Source organism: Leptodactylus fuscus, chromosome 6 (assembly GCF_031893055.1).
Source record: "Leptodactylus fuscus isolate aLepFus1 chromosome 6, aLepFus1.hap2, whole genome shotgun sequence".
Taxonomy (NCBI): domain Eukaryota; kingdom Metazoa; phylum Chordata; class Amphibia; order Anura; family Leptodactylidae; genus Leptodactylus; species Leptodactylus fuscus.
Window position 1 is genome coordinate 74061687 of NC_134270.1, and position 18676 is coordinate 74080362.

General features: G+C 40.7%; 1 protein-coding gene across 1 annotated transcript in view; it reads left to right on the forward strand.

Moving 5' to 3' along the window:
• Positions 1–18676, forward strand: part of POLD1 (DNA polymerase delta 1, catalytic subunit) — a 91254-nt gene that overhangs the window by 41548 nt on the left and 31030 nt on the right. Inside the window, exons 18-22 of the mRNA XM_075280229.1 lie at positions 3734–3829; positions 3922–4059; positions 5350–5525; positions 8524–8676; positions 17314–17416. Coding sequence (XP_075136330.1) covers positions 3734–3829; positions 3922–4059; positions 5350–5525; positions 8524–8676; positions 17314–17416 — 666 coding nt within the window. The remainder of the gene's footprint in view (positions 1–3733; positions 3830–3921; positions 4060–5349; positions 5526–8523; positions 8677–17313; positions 17417–18676) is intronic.

The following is an 18676-nucleotide window of genomic DNA, read 5'->3' on the forward strand; positions in this document are numbered from 1 at the left end:
CACAAGAGGCGGAGTGCTGGGTATATTTTATTGCTGTTTTCATAGTGTAAACTTGTGCAATACACAAACAATAGTTTGCTAGTTTGTTGCTGAACCTCGTGTAAATGGGCATCTGTCTGTCATTTGTAATGGAAAGAACATGAGAAGTGGAAAAATACCCAGCTATTGTAGCATAAAAATGCAATTTTTGGAAGCCTAAGCAGTAGTGTAGTATCATTTCTGTTATAATCTCCATAATCTGACAATCAAATATAATCTCTCTTGGTCTACATCCAATAACCTCCTAGTCAACTCAGACAACAGAGTATTGCTTTTTTGCTTGAGTGCAATAGCCACTTCAGCTATGTCTTAGACCTCGACACACTGATCTAGCTTAGTATAAGAATTGTATTGTGAATCCATTAATTTCAATTTATCCATGTTGCAATTCCTGACACAGTGTTTGGTCATAAGTTGAAACGTTTTAGGGACTGTTCACATCTTGTGTTGAATACCCGGAATCCAGCAGAAGGACATTGGTTAACAAAGAGTTCAGTGTTAAATAAAAACAGATATTTTTTTCTCTTCAGTTGGCCTTTATGTTTTTTTTTTTTTTTTTTTAAAGAGGACCTTTCACCATTTTGCCCACAGGCAGTTCTATATACTGCCGGAAAGCTGACAGTGCGCTGAGTTCAGCGCACTGTCGGCTTTCCCGATCTGGGCCCGGTGTGAAGAGCTTACGGTCCTGGTACCGTAGCTCTTTTATGGTCAGAAGGGCGTTTCTGACAGTTAGCCAGAGACGTCCTTCTTCACAGCACAGCCAATCGCACTGTACTGTGGAGTGGGGAGGAACTCGGGGGTGTTCCTCCCGACTCTCACAGCACAGCGTGATTGGCTGTGCTGTGAAGAAGGACGTCTCTGGCTAACTGTCAGAAACGCCCTTCTGACCATAGAAGAGCTACGGTATCGGACCGTAAGCTCTTCACACCGGGCCCAAATCCGGAAAGCTGACAGTGCGCTGAATTCAGCGCACTGTCAGCTTTCCGGCAGTATATAGAACTGCCTGTGGGCAAAATGGTGAAAGGTCCTCTTTAAAGTCTTGTCAGCAGGAAAATTATCAAGCTACTGCCCGTACCTTATAGGGCGGCTTCTACACTTTCCAAAGATGCCTTTCTTCTTCTGGATTGCAGCTCCATTTTTATCAAAATTGGGGTTTTATTCTTATGCAGCTTTGTTGACAGTCTTTAGGGATGTGTCTTCTCCTGCTGGGACTTCTCTCTCTGCTCTAGTTAATCGCCATAACGGCCAGATTGCCCCTCCCCTTTACTTGATTGAAATCTACTACTTTGTCAGATTTTGCCTTCAGTTAGGGGCAGTTATTTAGAGTGTAGAGCAAAGGCCTGGCAAGAGAAGAAGCCCTTTTCTGATAATTTGCATAAGAGTAAAATGCTGATGATCATGAAAATGGAGCTGCAAGGCAGTATTAGGTAGGCATTTTTGGAAAGTGTAGAAGCAGCTCCACAAAGTCCCTATATTAGTTTTCCCTTTTTCTTTCTGACAGACTCCTTTTAAATCTTTGGATTGTGTTTCTACTCTGGCTCCTATTGGTTAGTTGTCAATAAATTGACAGCTGTGTATTACCAGTCGAAGGTTCTACACACTCAGGGCGGGTTCGCACCTGTGGCCGGTCTCCGCTTTTAGTGTTCCGTCTTCTGCCCGAGAAACTGGACGGGAGATAGAAACAGCAGTCAATTTTCAAACCCATCCATTTGAATGGGTTTGCAAAGTGTCCGCCTGTGATAGTCTTCCAGTCTCCGAGGCGAAAGTTTTTTTTTTTTTTTTTTTTTATTTTACCAGACACAAAGTCGGACATGCAAGACTTTGTGTCCGGTTAAAAAAAAAAAAAAAGTTTTGCCACGGAGACATCGAAACGCTTACAGGCACTCACGGGCGGACACTGTCTGCCGGGTTTCCGTCTCCTGTCGGCAGAAGACGGAAACCTAAAAGTGGAGACCGGGGCGCAGATGTGATCGGTAGGGACACACTTTAGTATCAAGGAGTACAGTAACAGTCAGTTGCCAATTTATTCAACAGATCAGAGGGACCCCATTGGTTTTAAGAGCTGTTGGATATTTGCTATTTTCAACCACCAGACGAAAAAAGGTTGCAGGACTTTCAACACAGATGTGAACATAGTCAAAGACTTACAAGAAAAGAGACTCCAGAATTTTAAGAATATGGGGAATACTTAGACTTCAACCTTTGGGATCTAGCAGATGGACCTTCACCAATCAGACATTAATGATATATCTAATTTAAATGCCATTAATTATGGTGGGGAAAACGCTTTAACACGATGGAGATTCCTCTTTGTAATGTTGCAATAGTTACTATGTTGCAGTGCTGCTAGTGTGGTTCGGAGATGTGCAGATCTGGGCAGCATGCAATCCTTGAGTTAAATTTTAATAATTTTGCAAGAATTTGTGCTTTAAGCCTGCTATTTAAAATAAAAAAATTTCCTTTAACAGTACTGCATCTATATTGCAGCCATAAGCTCTGTTGCTGCATACCGTCAATTCGTGGAGAGGCTGCAACCAATGTTACAAAACCTGGAAGGCCAAACCAGACATTGAACAAATATCCTTCCGGGGGAAAGGGAGGGTGAGCTTACAGCAGAGGTCTTTCCACATTTTAAGCCTTTGAGGGGGTTGTGCTGAGGCCAGCTTATCTGCCTCATGCATTGACATTACACCAGCGTGTGTTAAAACAGGAACCTGACAGGTCTTGCCAAACTATAAACTTCCCAGTTTAGAGAGAGAGAGAGATCCAACCAGAAAGCTTGATATGTTCAGTATACTAGATACGTAGAGTATAATAGAGCTCTCAGTAAAAACACCATTTTTATGTGCCTTTGTCAGTGTTATCTATCCTTATTCTGTTTTCATTAAAATATATTTCATTGGGGAAAGTAAATGTTCTGCATGTTACTGTGAGGTTTTCATTTGGAGATGGTGGTTTCCTGCTGTCTCAAGATTTGGACCAGTTCAGCAAAATATTTACTGGGAAACCCCAAAGCATTGCGACTTAGAAATATCTAGGGAGATTGTGTTATTTGGTGACTACTTAGATTCTTTCACTTTCCTAGTTCTCTTATTGTGTACTATATGTATATGTCCGCGCTAAACCCACTTATCCATATATTTTCTAAAGGCAGAAGATACTTGGCAAATTGTACCTCATTGCTTTCATACAATGTAACAACTGCATAAAGTGCTAAGGGGTGCTTCCCCCCCCAATATGTGACAATCAAAGATCACCTGGGTAAAATTTACCTAAAAAAGGTGGCCACAATGTTACCAATCACCCTGGAAACAAGGCCATAGAGGAACAGAGGACACTCTGCCTGGACTTTTAATCTCTGGTCTCCTCTCTCCTCCTTCATATAGTTTCCTCTTCAGTATGACATAGCTTAGCTTGGGCTAGGTTGTGGCTACAGCCAGTGTCTATCCCGAGCTAAAGCTATTAGTAGTAAGGATGGGTTAGATGCATCCCTGGCTACTAAAGTGTGTCGCTGACAAGATGTATGACATATGTTAATGGCAGGCAAACAGTTAATGACTACTGTTAACAATGCTTATTGTAAGGTGTTGTTTTTTGCGTTGTGTTTTGTTTTGTGTTTTAATGTTTTTCACACACATTGTACTTATGACGTGTAATATACTGTACAGCTAACTCTCTAGTTATCTTTTTCTAGAGTGTTACTGGCTTTGGCAGGCAAATGATAGAGAAAACCAAACAACTGGTGGAATCTAAGTACACACTTGCTAATGGATACAAGGCAGACGCCAAAGTAAGTGGTAGTTATTTAATACCTTGTTGTCTAGGTGCTGGGGTATAGTGGCATAATACAGTATTATACAGGATACCTATTGATTTCTGCAGGTTATTTATGGTGACACAGACTCTGTGATGTGCAAACTTGGAGTTCAGACGGTTTCCGAAGCCATGGAAATTGGTAAAGAAGCAGCAGAATGGGTCTCCAGTCATTTCACCCCTCCCATAAAATTAGAGTTTGAAAAGGTTAGTATGTATTGCAATTGCCGGAAAGCTCTATCATGGTCACACAGCACGTTGGGGTCATGACTCAAGCAGGTTTCCTTCATCTGTCCGTTACTTTCCAAAATATGAACACTGCAGTATGATACGGAGCTATTCCATTATACATCCCATCTGCCCAATATTCTAGTCTTGCTCATGAATACATTAAGCCCATATTAGTAGTTTTGATCTTAGTTCTATAGCGTTTCTTGGTGCCACAGTACCTAAGATTGTCCTTTCTATAGTTAAAGTGGACTTAAACTTCCGACAACCATCTATTTCTATAAAGATCAATGTGAAAAACAAAACCAATCTGCTTCTGTTTATATCTTTGAGTATGTACATGTACGTACATATGTTTCTAAAAAATCAAACCATAGATGTCCATAATTTGTGTAGTAATGAGAAACAGGGAAAAAGTATTGCACTCTGAAATTTATTTAATACTTTGTACAAAGGCCTTTGTTGGTGATGCCGGAGTCAAGACATCTCCTGATTGGAAAAACTAGTGGCATGCTAGATGTAAATTGTGTCCCATTCCATGGGCTCCTACTATGAACTCTGTTTTAGTTCATTCCATAGATATTGGATTCAGGTCAGGTGCTCGGCTCGACCATTCTAGCAGCTTCTCCACAGGTGGTCTTTGGCTCTTGAACAACTCTTACGATTATCTTTTTTCGCTCCTCTTTCTGAAATCTCGTGAGGAGCACCTGGTTGTGGCTAGTTTATGGTGAAATGATTATCTTTGCACTTCTGGATTATATCCCCAACAGTGGTCAGTGGAGTCCTCAGAAGTCCTATAGTTTAGAAATTCTTCATTAACTAATGCCATCAGTATGATTTGCAACAATACAGTTGCGAGGTCTTGAGGCAACTCACTTTTACCTGTCATGGGATGTTTCTTATGAGACACCTTTCTATAGGCCATCAGTTGATCCAGCTGATATTATTTGTCACTAAGTAGCAGGATTGCTTTCTAATTCCTGATACATTTCAATTATTTCCATGTGTCATTTCTCATTATTACACGTAACATAATTTATGGACATCTATATTTTGCTTTCTTTACCTGTGTCGATTGGATGGTTTGTTACCGATGTCTGTTGAAAATTTCATGACACTAGAAAAATATATACTTATAAAATTGGTGATGTGTTCAACACCTATAAATCTGTATCCTCAAATAGTGATATAGCTGTTATTTATGTGAGAGAAATATGTAATAATAGTTTATGAGCACTGTATAATTAATGAGAATTGTATATATTGTAGGTATATTTTCCATACTTGCTGATCAACAAAAAGAGATACGCCGGTCTTTACTTTTCATCCAGTGCAAACACCCATGATAAGATGGACTGCAAGGGCATTGAGACTGTAAGGCGAGACAACTGCCCTCTAGTGGCCAATCTGATCAACACATGTCTACAGAAGATCCTGATTGACAGGTAAGAAATTCCTGCTTTCCTATGTAGTGTCTACACACAAACAGTCAGTACTATAGTGGATTCTTAAAATTGGACTGTATCCACTTCTACTTTTATGTTTGTTTTTCACAATATGGGTGTATTTTCTGACGATACCAACAACTTTAGGTTCACACCTGCGCCTGGGTTTCCGTTCTTTGGATGTGTTTGGGGACCCAAAAAAAGGAAACCCAAAAATCGCTTAAAAATCGGTTACCGCGGACCCCATAGACTATAATGGGGTCTGCCTGGTTTCCATCCGAAAAAATGCAGAGAGAAAAGTGCTCCTTGCATTTGTATTTCTCAAGCAGAATGAGGAACAGAATCCCTGAAAGGAGGTCAGGTGCAGGAGTGAATCCAGCCCAAGTCTAAAATGTGATGAGACGAACAAAATCTAGAGTAGAACCTTAATAACTGTCTTTTATTCTTCAATTCTGAATAGTAGACAGACCTATGGTAAATCATGTCCTTTCTTTTCTGTAGAATTAACCATAAGGAAGGCTCTTTAATGGTTTCTCGGGCTTTTCCAAGTACTTTATAGGCTGTACACGTAACAGAGTTTTCCACTTCCCTTCTCAAAGATACGGTGTAATTCTCAAATTATCATGTTGACTATAAAGACTGTGGATTCTGTATGAACTGTTACAAAATCAAGTGATGTTTCCCCTTTAAAAAACAAACCCCGTAGTGCTGTATAATGCATGTTTATATTGCTTCCTATTACCACATTTACCATTGAAATTGGTGCAAGTATCTTTTCACATCATACAGTTTGTTGGCTAAAAAACAAAAAAAAAAGTATATTGTTAAAGTAGGATATGCAGCCTTGTACATGTATGTTCCTTTGGTATCTATTTGGATCTGTTAAAGGGATTCTACCACTAAAACACATTTTTTTCTAGTTAACACGTCGGAATAGCCTTTAGAAAGGCTATTCGTCTCCTACCTTTAGAAGTGCTCTCCGCCACGCCGTTCGTTCAAAATACCGGTTTGTACCGGTATGCTAATGGTTTCTCTCGCAGCGATGGGGCCGCAGCGCCGCCTCTATGGTCTTTGGTATCCTCCTCTTGCTTCTTCAGCGTCCTGTCGGAGGCCTGCGCAGTACGCTCTGTTCGGCGAAGATTGCCGAACGTGCTGCGCATGCACGAAATTGTGGTCCCAGCCATAGTGCGGGCACTGCAATTTCGCGCATGCGCAGTATGTTCGGCAATCTTCGCCGAACAGAGCGTACTACGCAGGCCTCCGACAGGACGCTGAAGAAGCAAGGGGAGGATACCAAAGACCATAGAGGCGGCGCTGCGGTCGGTTTTCGAGCTGCAATGGGGACGCCCCCATCGCTGCTCCTGCAATGGGGACGCCCCCATCGCTGCGAGAGAACTCATTAGCATACCGGTACAAACCGGTATTTTGAACGAACGGCGCGGCGGAGAGCACTTCTAAAGGTAGGAGACGAATAGCCTTTCTAAAGGCTATTCCGACGTGTTAACTAGAAAAAAATGTGTTTTAGTGGTAGAATCCCTTTAAAGAGGACCTTTCATGGTTTGGGGCACAGGCAGTTCTATATACTGCTGGAAAGCTGACAGTGCGCTGAATTCAGCGCACTATCGGCTTTCCCGATCTGTGCCCCAAGTAAAGAGCTTTTGGTCCTGGTACCTTAGCGCTTTACAGTCAGAAGGGCGTTCCTGACAGTCTGTCAAGAGCGTCTTTCTCCACAGCAGCGCCTATCGCGCTGTACAGTGTGAGCAGGGAGGAACGCCCCCTCCCCTCCTGATAATACTCGTCTATGGACAAGCACTGTGAGCAGAGGGAGGGGGCATTCCTCCCCGCTCACACTGTACAGCACGATAGGCGCTGCTGTGAAGAAGGACGTACCTGACAGACTGTTAAGAACGCCCTTCTGACTGTAAAGAGCTACGGTACCGGGACTGAAAGCTCTTAAGGGCTCGTTCACATCTGCACCGGCACTCCGTACTTCAGGTTTCCGTTTTCTGCATAAAACAGAGTAGGAGACGGAAACCTGCAGGAGGCTTTCTCACCGATTCATTTGAATGAGTGAGAAAGCTGTGCGGCGGTGAGCGTTTTAAGCTGTCCGCTGCGAAACCGGGTTTTATAATCCGGACACAGAGTCGGACATGCAGTACTCTGTTTCTGGATTAAAAAAAAAAACAGTTTCACGGCGGAGAGCATAAAACGCTCACCGCCGCTCACGGCTGGACCCGGTCTATGGTTTCCGTCTTCTGGCATGCAGAAGACGGAAACCATAGAACGGAGACCCTGAACGCAGGTGTGAAGCTAGCGCAACTCGGGGCACAGATCAGGAAAGCCAATAGTGCGCTGAATTCAGCACACTGTCGGCTTTCCAGCAGTATATAGAACTGCATGTGCCCCAAACCATGAAAGGTCCTCTTTAAAGCAATCTGAATTAGTTTTTGCACATTTGTTTGAAACATTTGGGATTTTCTGCCCATTAACTTGGATTGTGAAAGAAAAAACGCTAGAATGTATACATTTTACATTTACACTGCTACACGACGGTGCTAGCCTTAGATCATTGACAGAATGGAAAGCATTGGTTTGGTGGTAGGCAAAGATGAGGATAAGATGTATAAGGGGCAGCCCTAGCACAGCTCTGTACATTTTGTAGTGGCTATGTCTGGTTAATGCAGATTACTTGAATTGAGCGTAGGCTAGGAAACAAGGTACCGAACAGTCTTTCTATACCGCTGCAGGCTCTATATTCCGGTGAACAGTGCAGATGCTGCTGGTTGAGCCCCCAACAACCTGATGTTGATGACCTGTCCTAAAGTCATAGAGAACTCCTATAAGGATGGTGCATCATGGTAACCTGCAAAAGCATGTGGCCAGTGATGGGGAAAAGCCTGTCATCATCTTAAGTAGGCTCTTACCAAAACCCTGTGCTGTGCCACACAAAGTACTATTTTGCCTGTAGTTTATCTATATAATTATTGCTTTTTTGTAGAGATCCAATGGGAGCTGTAGAACACGCCAAGGATGTGATCTCTGACCTGCTGTGTAACCGAATAGACATCTCACAACTGGTTATCACCAAAGAGCTAACTCGGACTGCAGATGAGTATGCAGGAAAACAGGCTCATGTGGAATTGGCGGAGAGGTAAAAGATGAGACAGCTATTTTATTATATCATTGTCAGCTGGTAAATCTATAGTTCTGGTTGACTATATTTGTTATATGTAAAGTAAACTATTACTAGGCAGGCATGCACATATGGTAGATATGGTTCTCACTGAACCAGACATTTCACCTTCTGTCAAAAGTGACAACTTTATTTACAGAAAATGAAGTTTCCATTGTTAACCAGGAGCTGTATTCTACCACCATCAAAAAAAAAAATAATCTGTTTCTTGTAGCACTGCCTTCATGCACTGATCCGTGACCAAAGGGAAACACCGAAATAACTTGTCCCACCCTAAGCAGCTGTGTCTAGTTGCCTAGTGTGGAAGGGGAGGAGGTGGGGGAGAAAAGAGTGTGGAAGAATAGAATGACACGGATTTCCTGTGACCCGCTAGCTACTGGCCATTCATTGCCCAATTGTAGTCTCCTGTTACTTGTGAGCTCAGCAGTTTTTTGCACTCCTGGAGTCCTGTTATTAGAAGGGTTGTCTTGTTTAGAAATAGCTGTCATCATATCCGAGCTTTGATCTCACAACCTTCTCTTTCTCCATTAATCGCATATTATTTTATCCATTGACTAATATTTCACAATATACTGACCAGTAGAAGGTGTTTAAGGTGACAGTATAAGTGATTTCTGCCTACAGACTTCAGTGTTTTTCTGCAACTGTGTAAAAATAAAAAAAAAATATGGAGAAACATTGAGGTTACAGTACTGCTATGATTTTTAGCAAAATATATAGATTTTTTTTTTTTTTTTTACTAGAATCTTAATCTTAAAGGGATAGTCATCACATAAAACATTACCCAATAAGGAATAGCCTCCAAAAATAATTACGATCCACACATTGGTTAGAAATTCATAATTTTGTTATATATAGCCAAACAGGATGAAATCTTTTAAAACAGCTAGCGATAGAGAACAAAACATGTAGGGGGTCATAACATTATTAGACGGTAACATGATTAATCCAATTTATTTAGATATAACAACAAACACATTACATACATATACACATTCCTGTAGTGTCCATCAGTACAGTCTGATGCGCAAACGGTGCAAAAATAGTAGATAAACTTAAATACATTCCATATAGGTTTAATAATAATAATACATTTTATTTATATAGCGCCAACGTATTCTGCAGCGCTGTACAATTTGTAGGGTTCAAATACAGACAGAAAGATACATTACAAAGAAAGTCATTTCACACAATGGGACTGAGGGCCCTGCTCGCAAGAGCTTACAATCTATGAGGTAGAGGGGGTGACACAAGAGGTAGCAGGGGCGGCATTGCTTATGCAGAGGTCAGACACTTTTGTAATAGAGGTGACTGTTATTACACAAACATAAAACTTTATGAGCCGTAACTACTGGTGTCCTTTAACATGTGGATGGAGCTTGAACCTATAAAGTTAGCCTGAAAAGACATCATATCGTAGGGTAATGTGGGAGTGGGGACAGAGGAGAGTTACATTTTGGGGATTCTAATTATAGTACGGAAGGGTTTACGTTAGAAATTGTGATAGGCCTGTCTGAAAAGATGTGTCTTTAGTTTGCGTTTGAAACTGTTGAAATTGGGAGTTAATCTGATTGTCTGGGGTAGAGCATTCCAGAGAACTGGTGCGACTCTGGAGAAGTCTTGTATACAAGCGTGAGAAGTTCGGATAATGGAGGATGTAAGTTTTAGGTCATTGAGTGAACTGAGAACACTGGTTGGGCAGTAGACAGAGATGAGGGAGGAAATGTATGGAGGTGCGGCATTATGGAGAGCCTTGTGGATGAGGGTGATAACTTTATATTTTATTCTATAATGAATAGGCAGCCAATGTAACGACTGGCACAGACCGGAGACATCGCTGTAGTGTCTAGACTGATAGATGAGCCTGGCCACTGCATTGAGAATAGATTGTAGAGGGGAGAATTTAGTAAGGGGAAGACCGATTAGTAAGGAGTTACAGTAGTCAAGGCGACAATGAATCAGACAATAAGTGTCTTTAATGTATCTCTGGTAAGGAAAGGACGTATTCTGGAGATGTTTTTGAGGTGTAGGTAACGTGAACATGCGAGTGATTCAATATGAGGGGTGAAGGAAAGGTCTGCGTCAAACCTGACCCCAAGGCAGCGGGCATACTGCCTAGGAGTTATAGTAAGGCCTGAGACTGCAATGGATATATCAGGGACAGATCTATTAGATGGTGAAAACATTAGGTTTGATTATACATTGGGTCAAATTCATATTACCTAGTCTATAAACCCATCAAGTAACAGCAGATTAAACAAAATAAATGTGTAATTAAATAAATATTATATGGCTATATAACTAACAGTGCAATTGAGTCCTTTAGGATAACAGATCACAAACAATGTAAATGAGTTTGTGAGCCTCCAGTATACAAATTATACCGAATGCCCCATATACAAAGACCAAATAAGCTTACTCTGGCTTGTTGCAACCTCCACCTCCAGCCTCAACATGCATTTCACCCCTATTTCCTCAGGGGACTGTAAGTGAAGGTCTATAAAGCAAACACTTACATGTGTGTGGAATCAGGAATCAGTGTCACCTCCCAGGACACCCATACATGTGGAGCACACACCATGAGCGTGTCAGTCACGTGAGCTAGTCCTGTGCATGCACAATGAAGATGATGATCTACGTGGCCATCTTGGAAATGGTACAGTACAGTAAATGGGCTGGAGAGGATCGCATGGTAGGTGTATCTCCCATCAAGCAGTCATAAATAGAACAGGGAAGAGAAATGCAATGTGTGCACTCATAGGCCAACAGTTTGTTAGGCAAAGTGCATTAGATAAGCACAAACCCGCCAGTGTTAGAAAATCCATATAACATAAAACAATGTGTAGATGAAGTGATATGTGATGTATGAAAAACTCATAATAAATGATGAAATATGTAAGAACATGAAAAAATATCTGAAAGCAACAATTAAAGATTAATTCGAGCATTACCCTAAATAATTGATATAATGATGTGAAAAATTAAATAATCCAAAGAAAAATGGTGAAGAATAATGTAAAAGTTAAAAATAAAATATTCAAATAAAATCTACTGTATAATGTAAAAAATAAAATGAGCACATAATTGATGGAAATAATATCATTAATGCTGACGCAACCAAATATAAAAAATTTGGTGAACAGATCAATAACAATATACGCAAATCACTTCTCCCATAATCATCAGAAACCAAATAATAACATGCATATGTACACGTAGTACACAAACTACTTAAATCACAAGAAACATTACATGGGTGCCAAATGGATACACCAGAGCATCTCTAGAAAACTGCCAAATGCCAGTTTTTCGTTAAGGTCATGAGGTGATAATGTCTTTTCATGATATTACCCCCTCTGGTACCGAAGTGGACCTGGTCAATTGCTCTCACCTGAATATCAAGAGGGTCCACCCCCTGGGCATCTATGTAACATCTTGCAATTGTTTTTCTGTGCAATATAAGTTGATCAATTGGTGGATCTATTGCTTTCTTGATATCTTTCATATATTTGAGTATTGAAATATTAAGTTCTCTTTTAGTAAATCCCACATAGATGAACCCACATTGGCACTGTAGGAATTATATGACCCCATTTAATGTGACTATTCAAGGAGTGGACAATCCTGTACTACTTCAGTCACATAAAACATATTGCAAGCTATGGGAGGAGGATTGACAGTATTCCTCAGAGATCCTGATAGTGAAGGTGCTTCGGAATCTGGTGTAGTTTGGCTTCCGCTTCTCATCTTTCAGTTGAATGAGCCCATGCTGCAGTTTAGTTGAACATAGTCTAACTGTTGAGACCCCCAAATGATCACAAAGGCACATCCTACCCTAAAAAATTGCCATCATTTCATGTGGTGGGAATAATCATTTTAACCCCAGCTATACACTGTGTATTCTAGATGAAAGATGGACACACCACTGATGGATTTCAGTGGATTTGCTCATGATTTAATACTCATGGAGACCGCTCACTGACAGACATTTGGGTAAACAAAGGATGGAATTAGTTTGATTTCAAGATACTTGATCTTTGCCAGACGTCTGGTTGAAGCTTATTCCACCTCCCTCCAAGATAAACTAGGGTGCTCTAACTTCATGCATTAAGCATAAATTGACACTGTTCTGGAAAGTATGAGCACCATTGCTTCCCAATATATTATATAACTTTCTTACCATTACCCTTCGAGATAATGTAGGTTTTCCAGAAATGCCATTCATTACTTAACCACATTGATGGTGATGTGTGTAATTTCTTGGACTCCCATCATTTACTACACTGGTGGTCTCAAGCCCCCTGTTCCCCCCTTATGACCGCAGTGAGGAGGACTTTGAATGTGGTGGAGGTAGATACGTGGTGCCACATCATTCCAAATTTAGTGGCTCAGGGAAGGACTCAGCGCTTACTTGTCTGCTTCAGTCCTGTAGCTTTTACATGGAGTGTCAGCACACAGACACATTTCGTGCTCTCCTTTTAATTGTCTGGCCCTTTGTGCCATCTCTGTTATATTTATGCAATATTTTTCCTTGAGTGAAAAGATGATTTCAGATTTAGTGTATTTTTGTGACCACAGTGTGTGAAAGTAACTGAAGTTAGTATTGACATTCCTTCAGAGGTGGTGGAGACTTTCTGTCCTGATCATCTCGCCTGTGATAGTCTATAAGTGGCGCAAAATGAAACTTGCCTAACATTCAATGTTTTCCAGCTCATCTTTTGGGTTTACTTTTTGATCAGCCCAGCTTCATTTACATATAATATACAACCTCTTTGCACCATATTTGTATTTCTAATGTACTCTATCTTCACAACAGTTGGAGCTCTGTTGTTTCTTAAGTAGCTCTGAATTCTCTAAGTAGGCAGTTCCATAAGTAAGCTTACTCTCCTAGAGCTCCCTCTAGTGGTGGCTGTGAGTTGCCAGAATGTTGTTGTTCAGCTCTTTTATTCAGGGATTTTGGAGATCTGTATTAGAAAAATCGAGGTCTGATCACTAATTATATATTAATAAAATAATAAGTACAGCTTAATGGAGTAACAACTTGGTAGTTAGAAGGACATTCCCTTTCATAGATTATATGATTATTAATACATAGTTTATTTTATATAAAATGTGAGGACAAATATTTGTTTATATGGGAGGCACAAATGGGACATTCTAGTAAAGGCCTTTTCTATGAAATAATATTGATGTCTATCCTTAGGGGAGCCCCTTATTCTAATGATTGGTGGTCTGGGGACCCCAAATAAGTCCTTGATGATTGATGGCATTGCAATCCTTGATGCAGGTGACCACATCATATGTTGTGACCGTTATCAACTTTGAGTGGCAGAGACTTGAGGGGCACCTACGAAGAGATGGTGTGGGGAAGAGGTAGTGTGTGAGGGGGGATACTGAAAGTTTATTTGGCGAGGTATTAAGAGATCCAGAAGTCTGTGTAGCACTTCTCACTTTTGCATTTAGTAGGTTGGTTAGGGTGATTTTGGTGGAGTGATGGTGTCAGAAGCCTGACTGTAGCCTGTCAAAGATTGATTTGAATGAGAGATAGAAGACTAGATCAAGGTGAACATGCTGGTCAAGGAGTTTAGAAGGAAATAAGAGCAGTCTGATGGTTGGCTATAGAGGATTGGTGGAGGGATGGCTTCTTAAAGTTATGTGTGACAGAAGTGTGTTTAGGGAAGGTACCTCTGGTTGGAGATGGGTTGAAAAGGCGTTAGGTGGTGAGGTGGGATTTTGAAATTAGGGGGAGAGTTTTTAATTGGTAATGATAAAAAAAAAAAAAAAAAAAAGTGGAGTTTAAAAACAGAAAGTTGATTTGTGTCAATGGGGGTGTTGAAATCCTCTTTGATGGTGGGGATATAGCTGAAAGGAAGTGCGTGACCCTGGTGGTGAAGTGGTCTTTGAAGGCATCTCTGCCAGAATCTCTGTTTGAAACTCTGTCGCACTTTTCGGCAGAGAAAAAAGTCTTGCACGAATTACATTTTTACCCCACTGGTTTCAGTTTAAGAACACACCCGCTGGACACCATTATAGTCAATCAAATCAGATGGGCTCCATGTATAGCTGCTGTTTTAGCGGTCCTCTCTTCGTTGTTTGGATCCCTGACTGACCTGAACAACTGAGATGCAAAATGAATGTCAACCTAGCAAAATGGCATTGATGGCGGTGAAGTAGCAAGCAGTAACCAGATAGGAGAAGCCCAACAAAACGGGAGACCGCTGTAGGAGTTCAGCAGGGGGTGTCAGCCATGTTTCAGTGGTAACAAGAAAGAAAATTTTGAGAGAAATGAAAAGACTGAGTGTATTCTAGTTTTACAGATGGAACATGCTTTTCATAGTGCGGAGAGGAGGGGGGGCAAGAGTAAGGTAGGTAGATTTAATGGATTGCGTGAACTAGTACTGGTTATGTGGTGAAAGAAAGAAGATGATCTGACTTGCACAGAATTAAGAGGTAAGGAGCAGTAGGGTGAGGAATAGCAGTAGGAAAGAGTGTGGGGTGGTTGTGTCCGTCTGGGGTGGAAAGATTGCAGGTTTAGAAGTAACTCAGCAGCTAAAGTCAAATGATGGGGTAGAACATCTGGAGAGAGAAATAGCTTGTTGCTGTGGTAGTGGGTAGTGGTGGTCTCTTTTACAATAAAGGGAATAACCGCAGTGATTCTGAATAATAGCATTCTAATTTGTGTGATTTTTTTTTTTGTTTTTAGTAAATCGAAGTTGATTTGTGTATAGAGTTTATAGCAGTTAGCTTCATTTCCTTTATGGTTACATTGTAGTCTAATTCGGTTTATTAGAGCTGGACTTAAGATGTTGCACAGAAATGACCGCTACAGTTATATACTTGAGGTTCTTATAGTAATGAATGGAGAAACAGACTTCGAGTCCACATGAGAAGCTTTTACTTGTGTGTTCTGTACACTGCCTGCTACAACATATTTATTGTGTATCTGTATTTGAGTCAACACTGATATATAATTAAAGTATAGATATTACTTGTGCTACGAAAGCCTATAACTGCAGTTGAATGGTGCCTCCCCCAAGACATGAAGGAAATTGCTTGCTCTTCCTGTTCATTTCCACATTGCTGAGCAGAGTCCTCAGTCGGGTCTGACCAGGTGTCTCAGCCCCCTCCCTTGTGGTATGGCAAGTACCTTGAGTACCTTTCCTTTCTCGCCCACCCCCGTTGCTTCTGTGTGGGTGGAGACCGTCAAGCCGTGATGTTTTGCACTCCGTTGATTGCTGATAGAAGCCGTTGATGGGTTCCCTTGGGCACCCATGTGCAGGTTTCTGGCTATGCAACCATAAGACTGTATTAACTACTCGGTGTCTTCATTACTTACGTCATGGTTTCACATATATTCCACCACTAATGTCTTTTAGAAGGTTACCCAGACATAACAGTTTCTGAAAACCTCTGCCATACTGAGCAAGCCTTTTTTCGTGACCGAAATGATTTGAAGGATTGGAAAATATTTCACTGTGAAACCCATGTGTGTACCAATATTGCACCAGCATTTTATTTTGTGCAATATCCACTTACATGAGTTCTTTAAGGTCATTTGCATCTTCACAACCAGTTTTTTATTGTTCAAGTGAATCCAATATGGAAAATGAATTTATATTGCAGACTGTTGTCCTTTAAAAAATAATCTATCATTTTGTGCTTGCGGCTCCTCTATAGACCTATATATTGCTCTGATTTTCACAAACTTTCTGTAGTCTGACCCTGTATATCATACTACTTTTGTTCTGCCCTTTACTACTTACTATTGTGTATTTAGTGGGTTGGCATGTAAGAGACATGTAGATGGCAGCATGACCGCTTGATCAGTCCACATTGGTATCTCATGTAGTCTGTTACCATGGAGGAAAGTAGGACTGTATAGAAACTGTTGATACAAATTGATTTATGGAAAGTTGCTGCACCACTTCTCTGGAATGTTCTACCCCGGACAATCGCATCAACTCCCAATTTCCACAACTTCAAAGCGCAAACTAAAGACACATCTTTTAAGACAGTCCTATCACAATTCCTAATGTATACCCTTCCGTACCATAATTAGAATCCCTAAAATGCACCCTCCTCTGTTCACGCTCCCGCATTAGCCTACAGGATATGATGCTGTTTCAGGCTAAATCTACTGTATATGTCCAGGCACCATCCACATGTTAACGGACACGACTGGTGACGGCTCATACAGTTTTATGTTTGTGTAATGACAGTAACCTCTATTACAAAATAGTCTGACCACTGTATAAGCAATACTACCTCTGATGCCGCCCCTGCTACCTCTTGTGTCACCCCCTCTACCTCATCGATTGTAAGCTCTTGTGAGCAGGGCCCTCAGTCCCATTGTGTGAAGTGACTATTTCTTTGTAATGTCTCCCTTTGTCTGTACTTGAACCCTACAAATTGTACAGAATATATTGGCGCTATATAAATAAAATTTATTTTTATTTTTTTATTTTTAGTTTTCAGGACATTACCTTTAAGACTTGAGCTAAATCTTTTCTTTCTGAGGCTGTAAACATTTTACGTGTGGATTTGCTTTGCTGGTAGCTTTACATGACTTTCCTATGACTGTTTTTGTCTATACAGAATGCGAAAGAGGGATCCAGGCAGTGCTCCTAACTTAGGAGACAGAGTCCCATATGTGATCATAGGGGCAGCCAAAGGAGTTGCTGCATATATGAAATCTGAGGTAAGAGACCAATTTCCTCTTTGATATTTATATAAAAGTATATAAATGATATGACCTAGAATAAAGCTTATGACTACAGATCTTTACTCCAGAAGATTGCTATAGATACCTTAAACTAAATGCTCATTTGACTTAACATCATTACCTCTATCCTCTCATTATCTAGAATTTCTGTTTTGTGCTTGTTAGTTTTAAAAGGTTCTGGCGCCTTCTCCAGTTTGAGAAAGAAAGAGGAAGATTTATTAAGACTGGCTTTTCATATGCAGTCAAAATCAAGACTGTGTACTCATCTTAATAAATTCTGCACATCTTTGGCTATGCCAGAAATTGAAATATGCGTTTGCTTTGTGCAGGCATAGATTTGTGACAATGCAAATTATAGTAAATTTAATGGCCTGTCAGAGGCTGACCCTTGCCCACTGTTTGCAAAACATTACCTACTTTCCTTGCTACTTTTCTTGTGTACCAACAATTGCAACTTTACACTCCTTTTAGACTTCTCTATATGAATAGATTTGAGAAAACAGCAGGACATGTCCCTAATGTAAGCCTTGTAAAAGTCGAAATTACCCCCTGCTTCACTAACCACGGATATAACAAAGTAGTAAGCCACGCCCCTTTTCTGCAGCGTAACAAAATATGGAGAAAGCCAATGAATAAAATGCAGATATTTAGTCTTAGATGCTTGGAGAAGTCCCTGCTCGCCAACAGTTAAGCAAGTGTCTACTTTCTGTTCTCTCTTTTTGTTTCTGGATTCTTTGGTTTAGTGTTCCTTTGAAAGGTTTAGAGTTGTAAGGAAGTCTATAGCCTCGTACTTGAGCTTTTGCTGTTAGCAGATTTCTCAAAACTGATGCACACTAGTGGATCAGTTGCTCATAAAAAACAAACAAACAAACACCAAGGCTCTGACACATACGGCATATGACTTGCAAGACTTTTATTGTGGTCTATGACTGCAAAGATTGGTGTGACCTGGCAACATAAAGATTCACAATGTTGTTTTATTTTTCCAACTGTTGTAAGGCCCCACTGACAATTCAGTCATTAGACATGACCTCACAGTGCAATGCTGCAATATTTATGTTATACATATTACACTTTAGCCCTAGCCTGCATGTGAAGATCAACGCCATTGCAGGGGACCATGCTTTCACTTGAGCAGAGGTCCTAAATTGGCTGTGATGTACGATGGAAAATAAAGGGGTACTTTGGATAATCCCTACTTGAGTCGTTTAAAACAAAAAATCTGATCAAAGTGCC